At 32.5% G+C, this 24,954-nt stretch overlaps 3 protein-coding genes across 8 annotated transcripts in view; 1 reads left to right on the top strand and 2 right to left on the bottom strand.

The window, feature by feature from the left end:
- LOC130904206 (alpha-catulin) overlaps positions 1-24,954 on the bottom strand; it is a 193,750-nt gene that overhangs the window by 129,339 nt on the left and 39,457 nt on the right. The window lies entirely within an intron of this gene.
- Positions 1,088-14,429, top strand: LOC130904209 (gamma-interferon-inducible lysosomal thiol reductase-like). The gene is made up of 4 exons (XM_057816840.1): positions 1,088-1,221; positions 5,302-5,448; positions 11,399-11,581; positions 14,114-14,429. Exons 1-4 carry the CDS (start codon positions 1,159-1,161, stop codon positions 14,372-14,374), a joined length of 654 nt encoding a protein of 217 aa, XP_057672823.1. The 5' UTR covers positions 1,088-1,158; the 3' UTR covers positions 14,375-14,429.
- Positions 17,628-22,110, bottom strand: LOC130904205 (uncharacterized). Its single transcript, XM_057816833.1, has 3 exons — positions 22,021-22,110; positions 21,240-21,735; positions 17,628-21,137 (listed from the first exon to the last, which is right to left on the bottom strand). The coding sequence occupies exons 1-3, from the start codon at positions 22,075-22,077 to the stop codon at positions 17,806-17,808; spliced, it is 3,885 nt and encodes a 1,294-aa protein (XP_057672816.1). The 5' UTR covers positions 22,078-22,110; the 3' UTR covers positions 17,628-17,805.

Genomic DNA, 24,954 nt, shown 5'->3' with positions numbered 1-24,954 from the left:
AAACTCCAGGAAAATAGCATCTTCTTGAAAGAGGTTACGTAGTTTAAATTTTAAAATACTGCGAAGCAAATTATTATCAAGTCAGAAAGTTTAAAAGAAACTATAATACTGACCTCAATGGTTAAAAATAAAATTTCGTCATTAACAGCAGAAAATTGTTTTTTTAAAAAATCGCAGTTTTTTAATGAGTTATAATTATTCAAAGCTACAATTGTCATCCCCTAAGCTCTACACAAGGGGGAAGAGATGGAGCAGACCTTCCAGAGCTAAAAAATGTAATAATGTTCTATAAAAAAATTATATGTATACAACATACGAACTCTTATTAAATTCAATTGGTACAGTCTTGAAAATGGAAGATTATCCACTTACTTTGTTACTTTGTAGAGCCCAGCACATTAAAGAGTTTCTCTATCTGTTGTTGCATAAGATAAGTTTCACGTGTCTATCTTTTTATTAGACGTATAAGTGTGTGCAGATATTCTCAAATATATCCTACATTTAAAAAAAAAGTTTTTGCAAACAATTTACGGGTTGTGGAATGAGGACTCAAAATAAAACTACCCAAGAGTTTTTTCAAATGCCAACGTTTCGATTTTTTATTTGATCTTTTTCAAGCCTAAAAACATTGCAAACATTAGCAAATTTTGGAATCCCTAGTACATTTAATTCTCAGATACAAAATTCATTCAACTAATATCAGAACCTCACTTACTTTTATTCATTATAACTAGTGAGCAAACCTCAGGTATTCGATAAAAACAACAACCAAAATTCGAAATTCAACTAAACGGGAACAACTACGAAAGTATTTTCAGTAGCTCCTAATAAATATACCAACTATTACTTCCATACAAATTATTATAATTAATTATTTTGGTTTTCATACTTGAAAAGTACGTATGCCAATGAACTTCACATATAAATGTATTTGATACAGATCACGTAGACTTAAAAAATAGTTTAGCTATATAATCGTCAACCATTTATAATAACGATCAATGAATTTTGCGTACGTATCAACTTTAATATTCATTTCTACTTTATTTTGATATCTCCAGACCACTTGAAAATATGTGATTTGATATAAATTCCTTTGAAAAATCGTTGATAATATTACAACCTTTGTTGTACACAATATTTCAATAATAAAACAAAATGTTTTTCACAAAAAATTTATGTTTCTTAGTTTGTGCTTTCTGTATTGGATTCAGTATACAGGTAACAACTTAATATTATTTCACTAAATCGGTTTCTATCGTAAATTGATTCCAATATATTACAAAATGGATATAACACAAATTAGGTGTATGTAGAATAAAAATTATAATTTATTTACAGTTACTCCATGTTATAACTCAGATTCAGTCCAAGAACAAACAGTATTTACACTAAATAAACTCAAAAATGAAATGATTTATTAAGTTGCAATAAAAAAATTTCCAAACTATAAACGATACCTGCAAACAATCAATTAATCTTAACTACTCTTTCAACAATTCATCCAATAATTGTTGTTTCTTACTGTAAAGTCGAAATTGCCATCTGAGGCGCATTGGGGTGAAACAAGAAGACCTTCATTAATTTCACCGTTTTGTATTTAAACTTCTCTCCAGTTAATTTATATTCGAATAAGACGTTATACTAAAAAGGGTGACGAGTCGACTAATTACAACTCCACCTATAGATTTCATATATTTTCAAATTAAACACGTTCAGCAGTTAAGTTACGCAAGGAATCAATTGTCGCCAGTTACATTACTTTAGTTTTACTAGTGGGCGAACAAAGCAGCAACAAAAAACACAATCGCATCGAATGAAACTGGACTGTCGAGTACTGTTTATTGCAAATAGTTGTGATGCATTTTATGTATTTGTCAGCTTATTTTGATGACTACGAATTTTAAAAAAAATTGATGGGTTTGTTTAGAAACGCTGGATAAATGTAGGTATTAAATGTCGATTATTATAAAGAGGGACATATTTTAACTATACAGATATCTGTCAACGCTTTCCTTCTACCAATTACCTGCATTGATTTTAAATAGGGAATGTACCATATGTGGCACAACGATTAATTTCGATACAAAACACTCAGACATCTAGCTCTCTTCTTTTAAGCCATTTCTAAGATACTAAAAGTGTCCGAATTATCTAATATTCCAAAGAAAGTTACGTAAAATGATAAGAAGATATGAAGATGGACAGAGATAATAATGTCAACATACCAAAGCTTGAAAAATTAGAGGACCAACATTATTAAACTTACAAGATACCAAGCGCGGATCCAGGGGGGTCATGGGGATACCAAGCGCGGATCCAAGGAGTCGTGGGGAGGGTCATGACCAACCCTCCTAAACCCTGATTAATCAACTTGGTATTTTATTTTATTATTTTATATTATTTTATACCGTGGATAAAGGCAACCAATACCCCCAAATATTTCGAATACCAAAACAATACCTAATAAAACAAAAATTAAATGCTCAAGAAATTTAAGACTAAGAAGTAGAAGAATCTGACATAAACTAATTAATATGAATGTCAAAAACAACGTAATTAACTTATATTTTGTGGGTAAGAGGCTTAAAATGCCATGTCTTTGGGGGAGGACTCGTCCTAATACTAATGACCCCCCTTTGTCAAGACCCTGGATCCAACCTTGCAAGATACTTATCAAATCTGCGTCAAGTAATCTCCACAACAATACGACGAAAAATACATAGCCTTCTAAATAAAATAACCAATTCAATTGAGCTCCACAACAGCGATATCAATTTAAAGGCTAGTAATAAGAAATTACTTGGAGAACCCTTAGGATCTACTATCGGAGCAAAAAGTTTGGAATCTAAGGTAATGCAGTACACCCTAGCAATATAAAATATCACTAGGAAGCAGTAAACCCTTAACCAAAAATCAGCAGCCATATGAGCAGTAATCCCCAACAAAAATTGCCAACTCCTTTTAGATCTTCACAATGGTAACCACTCATCATTTCATTTCACACAATTATAAGGTATTTTTTGGTAATAATCAAAAATTCGGTAGGTTTCAAGATCGAAACTTTCAGAATAATAGACGCTATAACACAGAATTGAAACCAAGCACGGAAATTTTGGAGACCTCGGAAACAACAAAACAAAATAAGATTTACATTGAAAAAGTTAACGGAATCTATTTTTATGACCCGAACGGATAAGATGGAAGTATTTACGACAATTTCTACAGAGCTACACTCGCTCCTTGTCGATGCTAGTGCTATCAAATATTTCCAAGTGTTTTCATGATAGTATCAAATATGAGTTTTTCATTGTAACCTTCATCTTCCAAAATTATTTACAATATTTTTGCCACTATACCCACATTTAAAGAATTCCGTAAGAACGAAAATTTCAATTTCTACCTCTATAAACTCAAAAATACATTCAATAGTTTCATAGGTTTTGATAATCTCAAATTTCTACAAGCCAATCTCGATTTTCCAGACTCTGAACTCATCATAGACAATTCTATACCACCTATGCAAGAAGGTAACAGAGCCCAATTATATTAAATTTGAATCACAAAACATCACCCAGGTCCAAATACCTGATAAAGAATCCCAAGGTGCCATCACACGTAAATAAGAGAGTTACTATTAAAGATATTACAGACGAGATTATAAAATAAAAGTGACAGGTCTAGTTAGAAAATCAGAAATCGATTTAACCGATTATCATTTTTTATCTCTTGCGAATATATTATCATTATATAGAGCATATCTCATAAATAATGTCGGTCCATCGGATTCTACGGTTTCAACCCAACGTTCAGAGACGTTTGAAACCTTGGTAACATCATTCTTTGGGTTTAGATGCAAAAAATTGTCGCAATGCATTTTAATCTCCTTTGGATTAAAATTTTTCCTAAGATTTTCGCCATAGATCTGAATAAATAATAATCCGACTGCGCAAGGTCCGGATTAAATGCTAGATGTGGTGGGAGTTCAATACCTTCGAGTTCTCCGAAATTATTCCTCGTAACTTTCGAAGAATATTGGTTAATTAAATGTGAATATTTCCGAACTCCGAATTCACTATATCGGCAGTGATACCTTGACTATCTGGATGATTTTGAAGTACACTAAACCTTTATAATTCCACCAGATACACAACAAGACTTTCCGCTCCACTCGACATCTCTTTGCAACGGGTTCTGGCAATTGTCCTTTGTCTAATGACTAATTTCCCTTGCTAAGATTGTTTAGATCAATCTATTTTTTATCGCAAGTAGCACTGCGTCTAATAAAATGATCATCTTTCGACAGGACAATGAGATTTCGTTTAGACCTCGGTTAATTCATCTAGCACTATTCGATCACTTTTATAGATCTTATCGATGTATGATATTTTTATAAGGTTCAAGGGAGTCCAATATCTTATGCAGATGGGCGGCCTGAGCACGAACGATCTTGAAGAGTCTAATATCTACTATTTTCCACTATTAACACGATGAATCCAACGCTGAATTGCTCGCTCATTAACTCTTTCAATTTCTTTCTTTCTCTTCAATTTCACACATGTACTTTCCTACCACGACTGCTTTATTTTCAATAATGTTTTTACAATATAAGAATTTCATATTTATCTATTTACTATAAAAACGTACTGCGACATCAGAAAAAGAAGAGAGAAAAATGGAAAATAGAATTAGCTACTAGTCTTAACAAGTTACGTCATGTTTAATTTTAGGAGTATCATATACAAAAACCGACATTACTTATAAGACACCCTCGGTAGATTATCCAATTTCTAACACTACAGACATCTTGGGTAAATTAGAAATTCAATACTTCTCCACACTTAACGTCGTCAGCGGGTTCCACCATATAGAAATAGAAGAAGAAGATATTCTCAAACACATTTGGTATATTCCATATTCAAAAATAAGGTATTGAGAACCGGCAAAGAAGGAATTAACGAATGACAAACGTCTGTATCGTATAAACGGGTCTCTTTAAAAAAGATCAACGTATTTCTGCAATGCCTTAGAAAGTATGCAAGAAATACTGTCAAATATTAAGTTGGATTGTCTTCTGTAGCTCAATTTTGGAAACCAGTTCTTAATTCCTATTTAGGATACAATGAAATAGATACTACCATTTTCCGATAAAATATTCTTGTTAGATTCACCCAGATTGGTGAAATATGATGTGAATGTAATATTGAAAGTTAAAACGAATATCTAAGAAAAAATTGTTTCTGTATTATTAATACCTATTTAGTATCTACAATGAATCCAAAATCGATGAATTGATTCCAGGATCCAGTGAAGTTAGAACTTTATTATGAGGGTTTATGCCCCTATTGTCATGAATTCATAGCACAGCAGTTATATCCGACATACGAAGCTCTAGGTTCTGAAGCAGATTCAACTATTTTGATCGATCTGATACCATATGGAAACGCTGTAAGTATTTTACCATTCATTTGAATGATGCAATTGCAGGTTAAAACCATATTTTCAAATTCATATCAAGCCAGTATTAATTGCGGCGTATTTTATAAATACCGCCATAACGGTATCTCCAAAGTTTATCAAAACAAGAGCACAAGAAAGATTCTGCTGGAAAATGTGGTTAGCTAATTTTTTGAATATACAAGAGAGGCTATCATGAATAAAATGTCTTTGATGGCGTTTGAAAGATAGTTTTAGAGGTTTTTAACAAACTGGGTACTTTTTCTGTTTTAATCATGAACCTCTGTAACGTTCAATAGTCGCCTGACTAAAAATAATTCACAAGTATTTGGAGAAAAATAATATCCGGAACTAAATCACAAATGAATAAAAATCACTCAACATTCATGTACTCGTCTAATATTAATATTATTGAAAATCATTCCCAATGGCAATAGTATGTTCGGGCCACATTACAGGCCTTTCTTTATTTCTGATAATCTAGATGGCTAAAGTTGAGATTTCACATGTGGAAAGTGAAATATTTTTTCAATATAATGATACACACCAACTTTTCTGTACCGGTCTGATAACATCAGAATTACTTTTATGATCGACAGATCTAAACAAAAGGACATTCTGTTTCTGGTGCCAATATTCAAGTTCGAGAATGTCAGTTATTGACTTCAAATGTCTGCGAATTATTTGAAAATAGATTCTATCACTGTATGTAAGTTAATAAAGATCATTTTGAACAATAGATACATTAAGTTAAATGTTTCATTTTGTAGTAAAAGTAATTTCTATAAGCAATTCTGCATTTGTGAAATACCCTTCACTCTACATAAAATATAAATAAGCAGCAAAAAAAATGTCAGAATAACGACCATTTAACGACCAACATTAAGACCACAAATAATTTTTTGGTATTTTTCATCCATAAGTCATAAACTATTCAATATTATCATCACAACTTTTCCACAGGCCTGTTATGTATTTTTTTGGAAAACTTATTTTTATAATGATAAAAATCTATTTCAGACACAGAAAAAAGATATAGTAATATTATGAGAGGGCATTTGACAGGGAAAATTGTTTAGTTTATAATAAAAAGATTTCATTTTCTACAATATCTCCTTTTAACTCAATCCACTTAGTTAAGTTTTGCAGAATATGTATTTGCCTCTGCCATCACCTCTTCATTTTTTTGAAACACCTAAATAAATAAGAGAAGATTATACATTTGGAATTTCAAAACGGTGGAAATGTCCTTATTATCGACAAAACAGTTTTTGCTTACTTCGGAGCACGTTTCTCAGATCAAGTCCATTGTTCTTTTTTGTTTTTGGAGTACAATGATCATTCACTATCGTCAGGAAAATTTACTTAGAGTAAGTTTGAAGATATCTAAACATACCTGTTAGGTTGAAATATCTACTTCATCAGCTAGCTATAGAACAAATTCTATTAGTCATTATAGGTAGAGTTACAGTGGATGAAGAAGCCTGTTCAGCATCAGCCTCTTCTATGAGTATATAACCACTCATAAATCATTCCATAAAACGTAGCACATTCAAAATAATATTTACGTATTTTTTTCTAGGTTCCTATAATTGTTTTTTCATGTAGAATGTAACTTTAAATCAACATTCTAAACATGTTTCTCTTTATGAGTGCTAAAACTTATTTATCCATCAGATTTGTGTATGATATTTGAAACATGAAAATATAATTATCGTAACTAAAGTAACCTATGAAAAGTCCAGTTTCCATCAATCTGACATCTTACATTGTCTATTAACATATAAAGTTTCTGTAGAGAACTATACACTAAATTGCCTAAGACAGTATGTTCGCTTTTTCAATTCTATTATAAAGATGCGGCTAAAAGTATCTGATATCATAACGATTATGATATTCAAAGAAATATCATAGGATAGATAAACGAATGAATTAATGAATGTGGCAATGGAATCAATATCCAATTCATAGTTGTCTAAAAATAACATTCGTTACACCTGGACGAGAAAATACGATGAAATGTTTGAATAGGAAATTAGACAGACAGTAATTAACAACGAAATCTATAATATATCTAAAAAATATCTGAAAGATATTTCATAGAATGTACGTAGATATTTATCATCTCTTATCTGATCTTATTTATTCTCTCTTATCTGTTCTAACAATATTTTTATTTAACAAACCTTAAACAATATTCAAATGGGTTGTAGGACTTATATATAGAGATAAATGATTCAATAGATCTTCTCTCGATAAACCCTCATAGCAATAATGCGTGGCATTAAAAGTATTTCTAAGACAAATTAGCTTTTTTCCGAATCTACTTTTGCTGTTACGATTATATAGAACATTACAGGTTACAGTGCCTTATATACATATACCTTATAGTATAAGTATAATTTTTCAATGGATTCACAATACCGACAAATATGATAAGAAGATTGGTTTAATAGACATCATTAGTTTGTGAAGAATCTCATTTCATCTAATCTAAATATTTCACCATTCCACCAATGTAATCAGATATAGTCATTATCGACATTATTATCAATTTCCATCGATCGTAATTGTTGGATCAAGTATCGTATATAATGATAACTGGTCCAGATGGTTATGTACATAATGTATTTGGAAATGTATACTGTTTGATAGAGAATGCTTTCCAAAATCGAATATCCACTAAACATTGAAAGTTGAAGAACATTATATTTAAATATATTTTCATTGCGTTGGAACTGTCAACATTTTCAATTGTAACATAGATATTATTTTCTAATAATTCAACAAAATATCTTTCTTGCGTTCCTTCAAAACCCATGGTGATGAGTACCCAATTCGGAACTAAGTTCCCTTGCATTTAGAGTAAGATAATAATGCACAGCAGCATGTACGTTTACTTCAACACTTTGTGAATAAACCTCTCTCGCTTCTTGTGCTCTACACAATAATGTTTTTTATACAAGATTTGCATGATACAAATGCCTAACTTTATTTGTATTTTTTTTTCTCAAAATCAAATCAAAATATAAAATAGTGGGGTCGGAAATCCAGTCATCACTCGGTATAGCAAAACCAAATCACAGTGATTACTGTAAATATCGGAATACGCAAATTATTAATAAATAACAGATACAAATGAACGAGTTGTATTTTCTTGCCAATTGGATCATAGATCGCATAACAACGCATGCGTTTCTCCAAAAACCCATGGACTGTGGGAAAGTCTAACATCACCTAATTTCATGGCAATATTTCCTTCCATTGGCCGTTGACGACCTCGTTTGTATTCTTGGAATGAGCAACCGAAACGGTCCCTCAAAGCTGCTGAAGCTTTAGGGTAATGTTAATTTGATGGCAGAATCAAGTACTGAAATTTGTCTTTATTAGAGAGGTCTTTATCTTGGTCTATACTGAAAAACTGTGACCAAAATGCAATCTACTGGAAAATATCACTGTTATAGGGCCCTAACTGAAGTTTAAGTAACTTGAATCTAGTCCTTACCTCACGTAAACCTTCACTAAAGACAACCGCCCGCCCATGTTGCATCAACGATCTAAATCAAGACTTGATATTTAAACTCATCACAGATCTTCATGTAATCCCCGAAGACCTTATCGAACACAATTGTATTCATTTTAAGCAGCTCAGCAAGGATTTTTTCATTGTACTGCACTAACTGCACGGAATTTATTTCCAAGAACTTCAAAATGACCATTTATATCAACTAGATCAACAAGGACGCGTTAACTCAACGAAATGCCCACTAGTTACAAGATGTCTGAACGACAGAACCAAACACACAGCTTTGTGAAATGAACAATTCTGTCAACAAAAAACTGGAATATATAATTTACAATCTACGAGGTTAGTAGTTAAAGACAGTAAATTGAATTGCGTACGTATAATGACTATAAAGCTGTGAGAAATAGAGTCAACGAAAATATTCGAAAAATTAAAAGAGATCACTGGGAGAAGTTTTCGAATGATATGGAACATGACTTATATGAGGGACAGAAAAAAATGTGGAATCTTCTGAGGGATAGGAGAAAACCAATAAACGAATACATACAAAATACAAAAATCACGGCAGACGAATGGGAAAGACATTTTGAAAAACTTTATAGTTCAACACAAGCTAACGTATCAGCACAGGAATTACCCTATGAAGATGAAAACATCAATGGAATACAAAATAGGATTTTCTCCCTGCATAAAATACAACAAATGATAGCCAAAATAAAGAACATAAAAGCCTCAGGCATCGACGAAATAACAAACGAAATGATCAAATATGGAGGCGACAAACTGTATGATGAACTACAATCCCTCTTCAATAAAATACTAGAGGTCAAAAATGTACCATCTGAATGGAAAGAAAGTATTCTGATACCGATTTTCAAAAAGGGAGAAAAAACCGATCCCCAAAATTATCGAGGCATTAGCCTGATGAGTACGGTTCTGAAACTATTCACTAAAATCTTAGCAGAAGAAGTAATGTCTACCGGGATATGTGAAGAACAGCAAGGTTTCAGAAACAACAGATCTGCTATAGATGCTATATTTATAATGCGCCAAATAACTGAAAAAGCCATAGAGTTTAATAAGGCAGCATTTATGTGCTTCATTGATCTCACCCAAGCGTTTGATATGATACGCTTAACTGATGTTATAAATCTACTAAAAAAAAGGAACGTTCACCCCAATATAATAAGAGTTATCGAAAAACTTAACACCGATAATTATACCTTTGTGAGAACGGCAAACAAATTAGGCAATAAAATACCTGTGGCAACTGGTATCAGACAAGGGGATAGCCTAAGCCCAATCCTGATCAATATTATAATGGACGAAATCATCAACGAAGTAAAGCAAGCCGGAAGAGGATACCGAATGGGAGACAAAGAGATAAAAATAATATGCTATGCTGATGACGCAGTAATCATCTCGGAAGACGAAGATAACCTACAGAAGCTCCTATATAAATTCCAACAAATAGCGAACACGTACAACATGCATATATCCACAAAAAAAAAAACAAAATCTCTGACAATATCTAAAGAACCGAGAAGATTTAAACTAGCGATCTACGATCAGAGTGTAGAACAAGTGATGTCCTTCAAATATCTAGGGACAAACGTAACAAGCGATAGAAATCTAAAGAAAGAAGTAAAAGCACAAACAACGAAGGCAGCATTAATATCAGGATACCTTAGAGATTTGATTTGGCAAAATAAATACATGAGCACAAAATGTAAAATTAGAATATATAAAACTTGCGTAAGGCCGGTCATGACATATGCAATAGAAACTAGAGCGGAGAACACAACCACTAAACGGCTCCTAAGAACAACAAAAATGCGCACTCTGAGATCAATAACATGACATACGTTACTCGATCAGAAGAAAAATGAAGAAATAAGGGACATGTGCGATATTCAGGATGTAGTAAGATGGGCAAGAAACCAGACGCAACTCGACCTCCTGGACGACAACTACTCCTGGCAAACCCTTGATGAAAATACAGGACATAGTCCTAACGTAAGAAGAAGAAGAAGAAGAAGAAATTGACTTGCCGTAGCCTGTTAACAGTAGGCGTGATTAGAAAATCAAATGCGACTGTTTTTAGAGGATTTGTACGTGTTTAGTTACTAGATAAACAGATTTCCCCACTATTGTTTTTGAAAAAACGGAACTGTGGCTAATTCAATATTTTCTTTAATCAAAATATTGCGAAGCATGCATAAATATTACATTACATTAATATTTTATATTATTAATGAATGATGTTTATTGTTTCAAGTGAATTGTAAAGCAATATTTGTTTGCTACTTGTAGATAAGTCGAATTATAATACATAGTCTTTGCTTAAAGTACTTTGTTTTTATCCATAAATTGAGAATTAATCCAAATTATGTGAAACTATTTAATGTATTTCAGGATTATGTGATAAATGATGATGGATCAGTAGAATTTACTTGTCAACATGGCGAAAGAGAATGCCTTTTAAACAGAATACATGCCTGCGCCATTAATCAAAACACCACCCAAGCCAAAATGATTGGATTTATATACTGTAGCATTAACAGATCGGAAGAAGATGCTTTGGAAGTTGCTAGTGAAGTAAGTGTGGATTCAAGGAAAATCAACTTCCTTAGGTTTGATGAATTAATTATTTCAATCAAAAATCCATCACAGATTCACAAAAATTGTGCATCACATATTGTTATTAGATCATGAAAACTAATCATGTGTGTGTGAATATTGTGATCACTAATATATCTTCTTATATGGTTATTATTCTATGGAATTGTTCAATCACATCTTCATTGATGTTTTACATAAAATAGGTTGGTATACTGGCACATTCCTTAACAACACTTACTAATTCACCGATATTTCAAAATTATCTTCTCGAAAATTTGTCATTAAATTATTATCTAATTAATATATAACAAGTTACTCCCGTGTTGAAAAAGTGTTCATATTGTTAATGAAAAAGAATAGTTCAGTTGATTTTTATTCAAATTGTCACACGAGATGTTTACATTGAACATTTAGAATTAGAGTTTTAGTTGACCTGCCAGCACCACCGACTGTTTTTCGAACTTTACTCTATTTGAGGTGAAACAGTTTGCCAAGTATTTATATGCTATGGGTAATTTTTTTTATAATATTCTTTTTATCCCTTTTACCCACATTATGGAAAATACAGCAGCTACTCTTTGAAAAATCAGTATTGTTGATAATATTGTTTGTCGACATATTTCTAATTTAGACGGACAAATATCTGATAATTAAATTCAACAATGTAAGTTGATAGCAATCAAAGAATTTTCCATTGTACGGACATTTCAGATATCAGTTCATATGTTACTTCTCTAGACCATTATCCAACGTGAGAGAAAACATTTCACGCATAAATACTATACAAAGACAATTCATGATGGCTTAAAACGGCGAAATGTGTGTAACGGCGGCGGGCCACAAAGACAACGGTGGTTGAAAAGTTGAGTGTCTCAGCATTAGGGTTCCATGAAGTTTTTCATTTAATAGTTTATTGTCGTTCTTTTCTGCGAAAAAAAAACTAACATAGGATTTTGTCGCTTTTAGCAGCGTTCTGTCGTTAAAAGAATTGATTATATTATAATAGACAATAATATAATATAATATTTTTCTTATTTATTATACTATTTCTATTCGTGGAGTGAATTAATGAATACTGTCTCTTACGTTCTTAATTTATTCAAATAGTTTACACTTTACTTAACTAATATATAAAACACTTATTACTATCACTTAACTAACTTATATAATTTACTTAACTTCTTCGTTTACTTTCTAATTCGATCCGTTTACCATGACTATTTTATAAACTAAACTAAATTGCGCTAAAGAAACTCGTTTATATATCCAAACGAATTCTAGCAAATAAAGAAACAAAACTACTAAATAAATTGATCTTCCTAGAAATTCAGTTCAACCGAAACAATGTAAAAAACCGCCTGCTTTGATCAAATTTTTTATAAAACAAACATCAAACGGATTCCGAGTATTTCCAACTTCATCAAAGGCTCCGCGCTTTCGCTGAATTTTAGGCGTAGACGCGATCGTAACAATATTATAACAGAATTCTTATATTGGATATTCTAAAAATATATTATTGAAGGTTTTCAAAAATTACTTTGCAATTAGAAACAAGGTAACTGTAGATTATCATTTTCCTCAAATTACTTATTACGCATTAGTTTCATATGTTTTATAATTCATTATGTAAATGTCTACTGAATATTTTAAATCAGCTTTTCACCGTATTAATATGAAAAGCTGAATTATTCGAACTAGAATCGTTAAAATTAATTATTATTGGTGTTACGTGGGGTAAAACAGAATAATCATTTTCTTCCTTTATTATGTGTTATGTTGAGATAACTTGAAAGTAAACGATTATATTTGTAAGGTGTTACGAACTATTTTTCTATAGGAATATTTTTATCATAGAAAAAATTTTTTCGGATTTTTAATATATAGCACTAACTTATTTTTACTTGCTGTCTGTTCCCATTTTACCAATCGAGAACATATTATTCTTCAGTTTCCTTTCAAGAGTTTTACTAGGAATGTGATGAGTTTTTGAGACTTCATTTACAAAAGAACTCTTTTTGATAGCTTCTAATGCTATCCTTAGATTTTCTTGAATATAATTACCACGATTTGAGTTTTTCCTGATATACTTTGGCAATAGAACGAAGGTACGCCTATCTGCGCAGAAATAAATAAATGGCCATTTATTTCTACAAATTATGTGGCTACCTCTAACGAATGTTAGGGTGAGACTACCAACATGCAAAATAAAATCCACCTTTGAAAGGAATTTAAATGTCAGAATTATCAAATGAATGTCGTACTTACTTAATATGTTAAAATATCTGCTGAATTTATTTCTGCACGTTCACACTTGTTAGTACACTCAAAAGACTAATTAATTTTGCAATAATAATATAATATTTCTAGTTTCTGATTGCTTTAATGTATAATTGACGTGACTGAAAGCACACTGGCCGTACTCCCACAAAAACTTTAGCTGCCGGGGAGGACACGTAATATTTTCATAAATTCGTGAACTTCTACTAATACTTTTTTTTCCAATTTTAGTGTGCCAACGAAAACGGATTATCATTTGATGACATCAATTCCTGTGTATCTAGTACGCTATCTGACAATCTTTTACTAGCTTACGCTAAAAGACAAGAGAAACTGGATCCGCCATTGGAATATGTACCCAACATTAGATTCAATGGTGTTTTTGATGAGAATCTTGAAAACAAAGCAAGGCAAGATTGTCTAGCTACAGTGTGTGGTTTAATTAACGAATCCAAACCCAAAGCTTGTGACAGCGTTAGTTCATCTCAATAGAAAGTATCTTCAAATAATTGTTAGATATTTAAGCGATTAAATTGAAATAAGAATATTTTCATATTGTATTTCTATAACCACTGAACATAGCGATAAAAGGTATTGAGTAAATAACGCATATACAAATTTATAAGACCTATAATTACATAAGCAGGGAGACCTCGAGCGGACACAAAAAAACAACGAAGTACATGATGAGGGCAGTATAGATGAAAACATTGAGAACTATTGAAAGAGTGAGTCTAAGATATCGAATAAGAAGCAAAATTATAAGAGGAAATCTGAATATTTAGAATATAGTAAGATTCACGAGATCGAGACGACGATAATGGAGAGAGAGACCACTTCGACAGAATGATGGAAGATCTATGGGCTAAATGGGCAAAGGATGAGAAACGAATTTCAAGGAGACCTCTCGGCCGACATTTCCCTACAAGAGGCTGAATAGTAGAAGAAAAAACACGAAGTCTTAAGAAGAGAGAAAGCAGAAGAAGGAGCTGCTTAGCTAACAAGCAGAGAATGGGCTGAGAAAAAGATGCAAATATTGAAGAATATGAAATAAATAGAATTGGTTCAAAAACGAGTCACTACCATACATCGGTATAACTAATTGTTATTTTGTTAATTTCTTCCGTTATTCTAACTTTCAAATCAGCAAAATTGTCTGGTCTGTTAAAATATACTTTAGAAATTATCAGGTATTTTCAAATCTATCATACTCAAAATCAAGAAAAATCTTTGTAGATACTAAAATATTAGTCAAAAAGTAGGTTGCTGTCATTTAGGTATTTAAAATTAATAAAAGACGTCAGTATAATATTTGTGCGTGTATTAAATTTAGTTCTGGCTCGTTTGTCCGAGACTCAAAGAATAGACATTTTAATTTTGATTGGTTGTAGAAATAAAACAAGAGCTCAAAAGGAGGTTTCTGTTTAATAATAAATACCTTGGTCAACACGTTTTGCAGTCTAATGGTAATGTTTATCAGGATTTTTTTATTAACTTCTTAGTAGCTATATTACAAATACTTTTACCTGATGTTAATCATCCAAATGAGATAAATCGATCTATTTAGTAATAACAAGACGGAGCTCCACACGCATTTTTAATGTATAGTTAGAAATAATTTAAGCGCTGTTTTTCCCAATATATGAATTGGAAGACGCGGAACGATAGAATGGCTGGCTAGATCCCCCGATTTGACACGTCTCGATTACTTCTTATGGGATTATTGAGAATCTAAAGTATATTTTAATAGACCAGACAATATTGCTGAATTGAAAGTTAGGATAAAGGAAGCAATTAACAAAATAACCCCTGGGGTCATACAAAATATTGTACGAGAAGTGAATGGTGGTTATTTTGAACATTTAATTTAATTGTAAAATACATTGGAAAAAACATTCTTAATATTATACGATATTATTATCCCCATTCTACGTAAAGCTTTTTGATAGAGGCATTATCTATCTTAAAAATCAATTTTCTCAGTTATGATCGCACCAAATTTGAAAAAACCTTATATTGCTGAATAGAGGACTAAAATCCCTTTCCAAGAAGGTGCCACACCACCCCCTTTTTTATTTAAAATTCTCGAGGAGGTGCTTATAATTCAGAAGGGGTTCTGACGAGGGATAATATTTTCACATCGTAAGTTGTCAATTTAAAAATATAAATCAACGTTTTTCAGGGTTTTTCCACATAGTACATAATAACGCTAAAATTGAATTTACTCCATATATATGAAACGCTAAAATAACATGTAAAAGGGGAGGATAACGGCGCGAAGAATACATAGAGTCATAGATAGAGCACAGAATAAGCATTCCAAGTTTGCGACGAAATCTTCGCAAAAATATTTTGCGACATACTGAGATAGATAAAGATACGGTTCTTCACGAAAAAACATACAATTTGTTTTCATTATCCATGTAAACTAATGCGTATGACTACCATCTATTATGTGCAGTGGAAAATGTGAATTCGCCTCAAATAATAAAAAATTGTGTAATATTTTGTTTGTTATTAAATATGTAAGTAAAGGATTTTTGTTATGTACATCTCCAACAATAAAAATGCATTATTTATGTTATAGTTTTTCAAACTCAAATTAGAATTAACTCTAAAGAAATACTCGTCACATTTTCCACTTTTATTTTTCTTAACTACCCTACATGGTGTATCAAAAATAACTTGTTTCAAATTTAATTAAAAAGTACAAAGTTCAAATAGTTTTTGTTATGTTTGTGAACAGTTTATATTTTCATGCAATTTATGTTTGCGGACAAAGATAAAAAGTGGGTACCACATATTTTTTGTGGAAATACTTTGCAAAGATAATCAGCCGGAGATAAAGTATACCTTCCATTTGAATGAATGAATGGATTTCGTAATCATAGAAATGACTATTACTTTTAAGTACGAATATTGTAGGTTGCCGTACACAAAATAATCCAAGTATTGTATTTGCCAATGTCACAGAATTAATACTAATAGAGAAGCGAAAGATTCTGTTTGAGCTTTTGATCTTCGTGTAACCGCTTTCATAAAAAGCATAGACAAAATTGTGGTTTATTAAACAGAGCAGAAAGTTGCTTATTTTACACCGAGAAAAATATAAATTCATATTAAAAAATTATCATATTTATCATATAAAAACATTTATTTGAAAATAAAGAGTAATTTAATATTAACTCAGTGCAAATTCATATTATAATTATTATATATGAAGCTGTGCTTTATTGATTTTTCCATAAATGATAGATTAATTAATAAAACAACTAACTAGACCTATATTTTATTATTTATTTGAGCAATTATCTGCCTATGGTTCTCTCCAAAATGAGATTATAGTTTAGAACTGTACCCATAAAATTTAATACCTTAGTTTTGAACGTTTATGAATGTAACAGATAATTGTAGTTATTATTTCTATAACAGGTGAATTGTTACGTATAAAATTAGTTAATATGTAACGTAATAATTTAAAAGTAGTTTATGCTGTATTATGAATGATCAAATTGTTGCTCCTGATGTCATAATTTCGTATTTGTATGTTTTTATGAGTTTAATTTGTGTTTTGGAATTTCAATGGAATAAGAACAAATTATAATAGTTGTCAAAATAGATATACATAGTGGAGATGATCAAGAGTTGGAATTCACCAATGAAGAAGATTTTATAGGGTTACAAGAATTATCGCTGAAAATATTAAACACTAGCTGACCCGACAGACTTCGTCCTGTCAAAAAGATTTGTAATGTGGCAGTTTTTGTGCCTACGTATTTTAAAAAATTCTCCTGAACAGAACCGTCACCCTGGTGATAGGGCGTTGTGAATAAAAAATAATTAAATAAAACATATATAAGGATTTAAAAGTAAGTAATCGCTTTATTGTTAATCATGTGAATCATAAATAATTATTATTATTATCATTGTAGTGCTTTTTGGTATACGATGTTTTTTGTTTGATTACCTGGCGCATAGATAAACAAATCTGATGGTTTTCCAACACGGGAACAGGCAACATACAATTGACCATGTGAGAAACATGGGTTTTCTAGATTAATACCACAAACACTTAATGATTGCCCCTGGGACTTGTTTATAGTCATAGCAAAAGCAAGCCGCACTGGAAACTGTAGTCGTTTAAACTCAAATGGCACATCAGTCGGAATCATTGGGATGCGCGGTATGAGAACATCTTCTCCTTTATACTTTCCTTTGAGTATAGTTGCTTCTATCACATTGTTTAGTAATTTTTTTATCGCTAACCGTGTACCGTTGCAAAGACGCGGTTGGTTGATATTTCGCAACATTATAACCACCGATCCGACCTTTAATTGAAGATTGTGAGGTGACAATCCTGGCAAATCCAGCGAGTTTAAAAATTCCGGTGGATAGTTGACTACATCATCTTGATTAGTAGCCGAATCAACTGATTTATATATCCTCAATTCGCCTGTAATTTGTTCTTGAATTTTGAAATTTAATTCATTTATATCTATGTTTTTTGCAGCCAGTATAGCTCGTTCGCTCAACCAATCATGGTTTCTGTAATTTTGAGAAACATCTGGAAACACCTTCTGAATAAGTTCATCTTTTGATTGAGTTAACTGACAAAAACTTTGAGGAAAGTTAATGCAGCCAGTCAACATGTCTATAGGTAATTTGCCATTACCAATGTCAATGAGTTGTTTAGAGAATATGTTTCCAGATTGGTCATTTTGCAACTCGACACGCATATTCTTGCTTAAATGAAGTACTTTGACATGTTTCCACAAATTGGAGGACTTTAGACATGCATTGAGTTCATCAGCTGGCGTTGATCGTGGAATCACTGGCAATGTTTGACGAAAATCTCCTGCTAATAAAATCATTGCACCACCAAATCGGTTATTATTGCTCCGTAGATCTTTTAAGGTTCTGTCTAAAGCCTCCAAAGATTTTTTATGTGCCATCGTGCATTCATCCCAAACAATCAATTTACATTGCTGCAAAACCTTTGCCATTGCAGAGTTCTTCGAAACGTTACAGGTTGGAGTTTTATTGCTTTGCATATTTAATGGCAATTTTAGTGCTGAATGGGCTGTTCGACCACCTTCAAGCAAAGTTGCTGCGATTCCCGACGAAGCGAGTGCAAGTGCAATTTTATTTTGTGAGCGAATTGTTGCTAATATTAATGAAATCAAAAAAGTTTTTCCTGTACCACCAGGTGCATCTAAGAAGTAAATCCCTCCAGTTTCATCATTTGTTACTTTCATAAGAGTTTCAAATACATACTTCTGTTGTTCATTTAACAGTGGAAGATTTGTTTGAATTAATTCTTTCAAAGCGTTGAGATCATACAGTCTTTCTCGATGCAACTTTTGGTTAAAAGCGTCATGCATTGGACGATTGGGCGCCGTCAGGCCTAATTGAATTAATAGTTTGTTTGACATTATCAAGCACATGTCCTCAATTGAAATCAATGCTTCATTGTAAATTTCTTCACTGATTTGTATATTTGGATTTCCCATTCTATTCCGTATTTGATACAAAATATCATCACACATATAATCTTTGTACTTGATCCACAAATCAATTGGGTTTGATGGGAAGCATGTAGATATGATTATAGAAAACAATGTTCGTATTTGATGAGCGTGTGATGATATTACAGCATCATTGAGAGTTTGATCCCAATGAGCGTCATTTTCAAGTAATTGCAAACGTTGACAGGCTTCTCTGTAGGATCCACACAATTCACCATCAACAGTTCGTAACTGTTGGAATGATGTTGCGCCACGTACATTGACTAATAGCAGTCGTAAATAAAAACATTCATCATTGCTTGGATGTACTGAATAAATCCGGCCAATCGCATCGGTGGAATATACATCTGTATATCCTGGAACTGGTTTTCCTTGTTTCCGTCGTATAAATCTCCTTGAGGATTGATTCCAGGTATAATATTTTGGCATTTCAGAATATAGCAATGTTTGTGCGAAATCATCGTTTTGGCATGTCTCAAAAAAACTGGTTAATGTAGTAGATGGTGGCTGAGCAGCTCTTTGTACTGCGTTCTGTGTTGTAAAATACACTCTTTGTCCATTTTCTAAATGCACAGCTAAGTGAACAACAGAAGGGTGTCTCTCATGAATAGGAAAAGAAAATATTCCCCAAACTGCTTCATTACTACTGACATAGCGGCCCATTTGGTATTGGGTAACTTCATCATTGGAATTCTCTGCACCAATTCCAATCACAGCCATATCACTCCCTTTGGTTACATATTTGCAAATGTATTTAATTGATTTCACTGAATGGCAAGATTCAACGTTGATGTGTGCTTTGAATGTCTTTGATAAAATGGGTGAATATGGAACAATCCAACGATTATCTATTTCAATATCTTGTTGATTTAATTTGACAATTGTTGATTTTCCATTGTCTGCTGTCGATCTGCGACGATACAATGGATAACCGTCATTACCAGTAATTGTTTCCGATATTAATGTCCGTGGATATCGTTTTGAACATTTACCATCCATCATACACGGTGAATTTTGATTAAGAGTTCCACAGGGACCATGTATCATGTGTTTGATAACTACCTCATGTAATCCAGGATCTACTTGTACATCAGGGATTTCAGCTGATATCACTGCATCAACTTCATTTGGCCTTATCTTTTCAACCAACCAAACCAAAATGTGTGCATGTGGCAATCCTCGTTTCTGCCACTCCACAGAATACATCCAGCAGCGTGTCTCACCAAACACATTATGTTTTACGATGAAATCCATTAATGATTTCAACTTTTGTCTAAAGACTCTGGCTGTAATATCATGACGATCAATGGGTGATTGCCCAGAGAATAACTCCTGCTTGATTTCTATCCATTGCGGATTGCATGTAAATGTGATGAACAAATCTGCTGTACCATAATGACGAACATACGACATGGCATCTTGAGCATATTCGTGCATATGCCGAGGGCTTCCGATGTATGTTGCTGGAAGAATAGTCATCCGACCGACATTCTGTGCATTTCCATCAGTATTAATCGCATCTCGAAGGTGAATATACTCTTCAGATCGGAGTTTGGTTTGATTCAACCTGATGAATGTTAATCTCTCCGTTTCAATTTTAACATACATGTCAACAACATATTTGTGATATAATCGCCGACATTTCAATATGTGATTATCTTCATTTTCCCGAATCATTAGGCGGTATGAATAATAGTTCATTGAACTGACTTTTTTGTTGGTTTCAGAACCTGTAAATAGATTTTGTTTTAATAACATTCAAATATAAAATTAAAATACATAATATAATGACTGAAATATTATCGCCATAGCTAAACTAATATTTTAGTTACCTGTAATGGGATTTATCATTTTTGTTGAGAAATCGTAGCCATCTTCACCTTGCCAAAATATAATGGGATATTGCAGTGCATCATATGAGCGGTGTGTTTCCTTTATACGTTGTAATTGATCATTCCGACGATGTAAAACAATATCACGGGATTCCAAGTTTTCTCCAACTACAACGATAGCAACTTCATCAATAGTTGGTGCATTAAAACGTCTTGTATGTTGACCTGCAGGTGTTTTATCAGCTCTGATTACAATTTTGTGATTATCGGATGGCATCAGATCCAGGGCAGTTTTAAACAATATAATCAATTGATTGTGTTGATGAAATAAAGTTTGTAATTGTTCTATAATAGACCTCTTTACTAAATTGTTATGTGCACAACGCAGATGAATTTCTTGTGGTGAATTGCCCATAAAATAAATTTGCAGGAATTTGTTGTCGCTATCTGACACTGGTAACAGTGAACCTGCTCTGTGATATATTTGCCCTTGTATCTGTAAATAAGAAAAATATTATGGTGTGGTATAAATTAATGGATTGTCAGTGACCAAACTTAAATAATATTTGATCTTAAAAATATATATTTAGTTTTAACTAATATCTATCAAATATATAAAATATAATAAAAGTGTCACTGAAACTGAATCACCATATAATATGATGACTAAGTGATATATTTCGTAATGATTAAGAAATTGAAGATAAGTGACACATCTTAACTTTCGTGACAGAAAATTTTGTTCGCTAAAATAATTATGAGTAACTGCTATAATACATACCTTGAAAGTTGGCATAAAATTTTCCCGAACTACATTTGTTGCCCCAAATGAAGTCATTTGAAAGCAATTGTTATATTGTTGGATATGTGTCAAAAAGTGTATAGAATCTGTTCCTATTCCTGAAACCAATGAGTACAATGGTTCTGGTGGTGGATCCAATGGTATCAATTTCACTTTACCATTTGCGCAACACAATCCATTGGCTTCGTTTTTGTATTTTAATGCCTTACAGTGTGAGCAAACCGAGTTCATAGAACCAATAACAACACATTGGTAGTTACTGTAGTCAATTGACACATCGTAACTGAAAGCAGCTCGATTCAAACTTGCGCGATTATTAGTTGAATGTCGCGCTCGCGCTTCACGCGTTTGTGATATCCGAATTCTTTTATGTTCATTTCCGTCGTCACGTTCTTGTGCAGTACGATTAGATCGGTAATTAGCTTGGTTTGTAGCATTTCTGGTTCTTCTACCTAAATTGCTTCGTCTTATAGGAGGCATATCAAATATACATTATTTTTTCACTAATCACGAACTAATCAAACACTAACTAACTAAACACTCTGCAAAAAACACGATATACGAATTTGTTTCGTGTATCAGTTGATAAAAGCAAACTCAGTAGATTAGGTAACAGACAACTTTTTTTTTTTTTAATTTGATATGACTTGAAGTCAAAAAAATAATAAAACACTGTTGCTAACGCGATTTTTGTTTGACTGATGTAATGACGTGGAAACTGCTGCATTTTATCTCGCGTGCCGAAACTAATACAAAAGAAACGCGAGTTTCGGAACGCGACATTAAACTCCTCCAACTATGTATTCTGTGCTCCAACGCACACACACACATTGTTTTGATAGATATGATCTTTGACGTTAGGAACACACCTACATTGCTTAGACAACAGTGAGTGCTCAAATTGACTACGTTTTAGTTACAAATCATTTGTATGGGAAAAAGAAAAGAGCTATTTTTAGGGTTTTTCCAGCAATAATTCTAATTTTTCTCGCCGTAAAAACCATCCTTGAACTTCAACGAACATTTTAAAAAAAGATTTGGCCAAATTGGTCCAGGCGTTGTTGAGTTATGCGCTTACCAACACATTTTGCGATTCATTTTTATATTATAGATATTGATTTAGTAGGGTGAGAGTGTGTAAGATGGCGAACGTAAGGATTGAAGCGATAGTAAAAGAGCTTATCTATCAATTATTCGTTTTATAAAGTACATAAAGTAAATATTTATAATGTGCAGCTGAGATGATTTCGGTTTGCGGGAAAGATGACGAATATCCGAAGTTAAGTAGAAATATTATACATAACCAACTGCCATTTAATCAATAACGTAAGAAAAAATATCAATGTTGTTAGAGATTTATTTAAACAAAAAAATAATTTTACAGTAGGTAATACTAAACATTTAATTTATTGACAGAAATCACAAAACCCTTCTTTCATATCTAGTCCAGTGCATGCAGCATGAGCCCATTCTCCACATTTGGCACACATATACCAAAGTTCATTATTTTTTTCTGCGTCGTCATTTATAATGCAATTTCTTTCATCATCAGAGCTGATTATATCCAGTTCATCTTCGGTGTCTATTAACTGAACTTCACAAGATGATTCTGGAGATGATTTAAAAATTTTTACTTAATGGTTTTTTATTTCACTGTTTGGCGGTATGACTTCCAAAGCTGTTTTAACTGATGTGCTTGAAGAAGGCATTTTTTTTCTTCGACGTTTATTTTTAACTTCAGTTACAGGTAATGGAGGAAATCCAGCTCTGTTGTTATTAGAGTGAGGTGTAACAGGTACAACAACTTGTAGAACTGTAGCAGGATCAGGATTTTCTTGGTCTTCAAGAGGCTTGTCTGTAGTTTTGGCTGCCATGAAATCTAGGCCAGAAAAGATATCAGAACTGAAAGCTTCTATTATACAAGCCTAAAATCCATTTATAACATTTGCACTGATGCTGCTTTTAAATGAGCTTGTTCGAATAAATAAGCAATTGACCACAAAACGAAGCATACAATGGCTGCATTCTATGGCTTGTGTGCGCCGGAAATCCAAGTATTGTGATTTAGTTGTCTCGACATAAATTTATAGCATCCAGAGCTACATGTGTAGCATCATACGTTCGACGTATTGAATAAAATGGTGCAGATATTTAATAAAGTTTTCTGTTGTCATCCAACCCGTTTCATGTGCCACGCCAATTGAACCTGAGGGAGCAGCATTCATGAATGCAGGTTGCATGCTAACTCCTAACTAAAATCCAGATAAAATTACAAATAACTTCAACTTTCACTAGCCTAGGACATAAAATAAAATAAATAATAATTTTAAATAAGTACAATATGCCAAACAATAACGTTTATATACAATCACTTTAGTTGACGTGTGGATAACGTACTTGCCGGTGATAAAATGGCTGCCTGGATCATGCACATACAATTTCGGTTACTGAAAAAATCAACTGCTTCTTTTGTATATAAGTATTGATTAAGTGCCAATGTTGTGTCTGTTACTAAGCCAATTTTTGCACTCGAAAGATCTTACATATCGATTTTTCACGGTAATTGCTGTCAAAATATATGACAATGATAGTGATGTGAAAGTTAAATCTATTGTCATTGATCCGGACAATTTGCGTCTTTATAAAAATCCTTCACATTTAAGCTGAATTAGATGATCGCCACCACAATGGGGTTTGTTAACACCAGATACGAAAGTTATCTTGTCCAGAAACAGAAGTGAGGAAAGAGAAAGAGAATTAGTAGAGGATGTTGACTACAAATTCGGTGAGCAAGCCATAGATACAGAAGATCATCTATACTGCGAATTGTTTTTTGAGAAAAAATAAGTTACGATCTTTCAAAGCTGCAATGCAATTGTCATCCCCTAAGCTCCAGCAGGGACGTGCCAACAG

Source organism: Diorhabda carinulata, chromosome 2 (genome assembly GCF_026250575.1).
Source record: "Diorhabda carinulata isolate Delta chromosome 2, icDioCari1.1, whole genome shotgun sequence".
Lineage (NCBI taxonomy): Eukaryota > Metazoa > Arthropoda > Insecta > Coleoptera > Chrysomelidae > Diorhabda > Diorhabda carinulata.
This window is presented reverse-complemented; position numbering and strand designations above follow the sequence as displayed.

What these genes read in the sequence shown, in the direction of transcription:
- LOC130904209 (XM_057816840.1), top strand. Translation starts at nt 1,159, where the DNA reads ATGTTTTTCACAAAAAATTTATGTTTCTTAGTTTGTGCTTTCTGTATT. An exon ending in TGATACCATATGGAAACGCT is followed by an intron (nt 5,449 to 11,398) that starts GTAAGTATTTTA and finishes AATGTATTTCAG; the next exon opens with GATTATGTGATAAATGATGA. An exon ending in CTTTGGAAGTTGCTAGTGAA is followed by an intron (nt 11,582 to 14,113) that starts GTAAGTGTGGAT and finishes TTCCAATTTTAG; the next exon opens with TGTGCCAACGAAAACGGATT.
- LOC130904205 (XM_057816833.1), bottom strand. Translation starts at nt 22,077, where the DNA reads ATGACTTCATTTGGGGCAACAAATGTAGTTCGGGAAAATTTTATGCCA. An exon ending in ATTTTATGCCAACTTTCAAG is followed by an intron (nt 21,736 to 22,020) that starts GTATGTATTATA and finishes TCTTATTTACAG; the next exon opens with ATACAAGGGCAAATATATCA. An exon ending in AATGATAAATCCCATTACAG is followed by an intron (nt 21,138 to 21,239) that starts GTAACTAAAATA and finishes ATCTATTTACAG; the next exon opens with GTTCTGAAACCAACAAAAAA.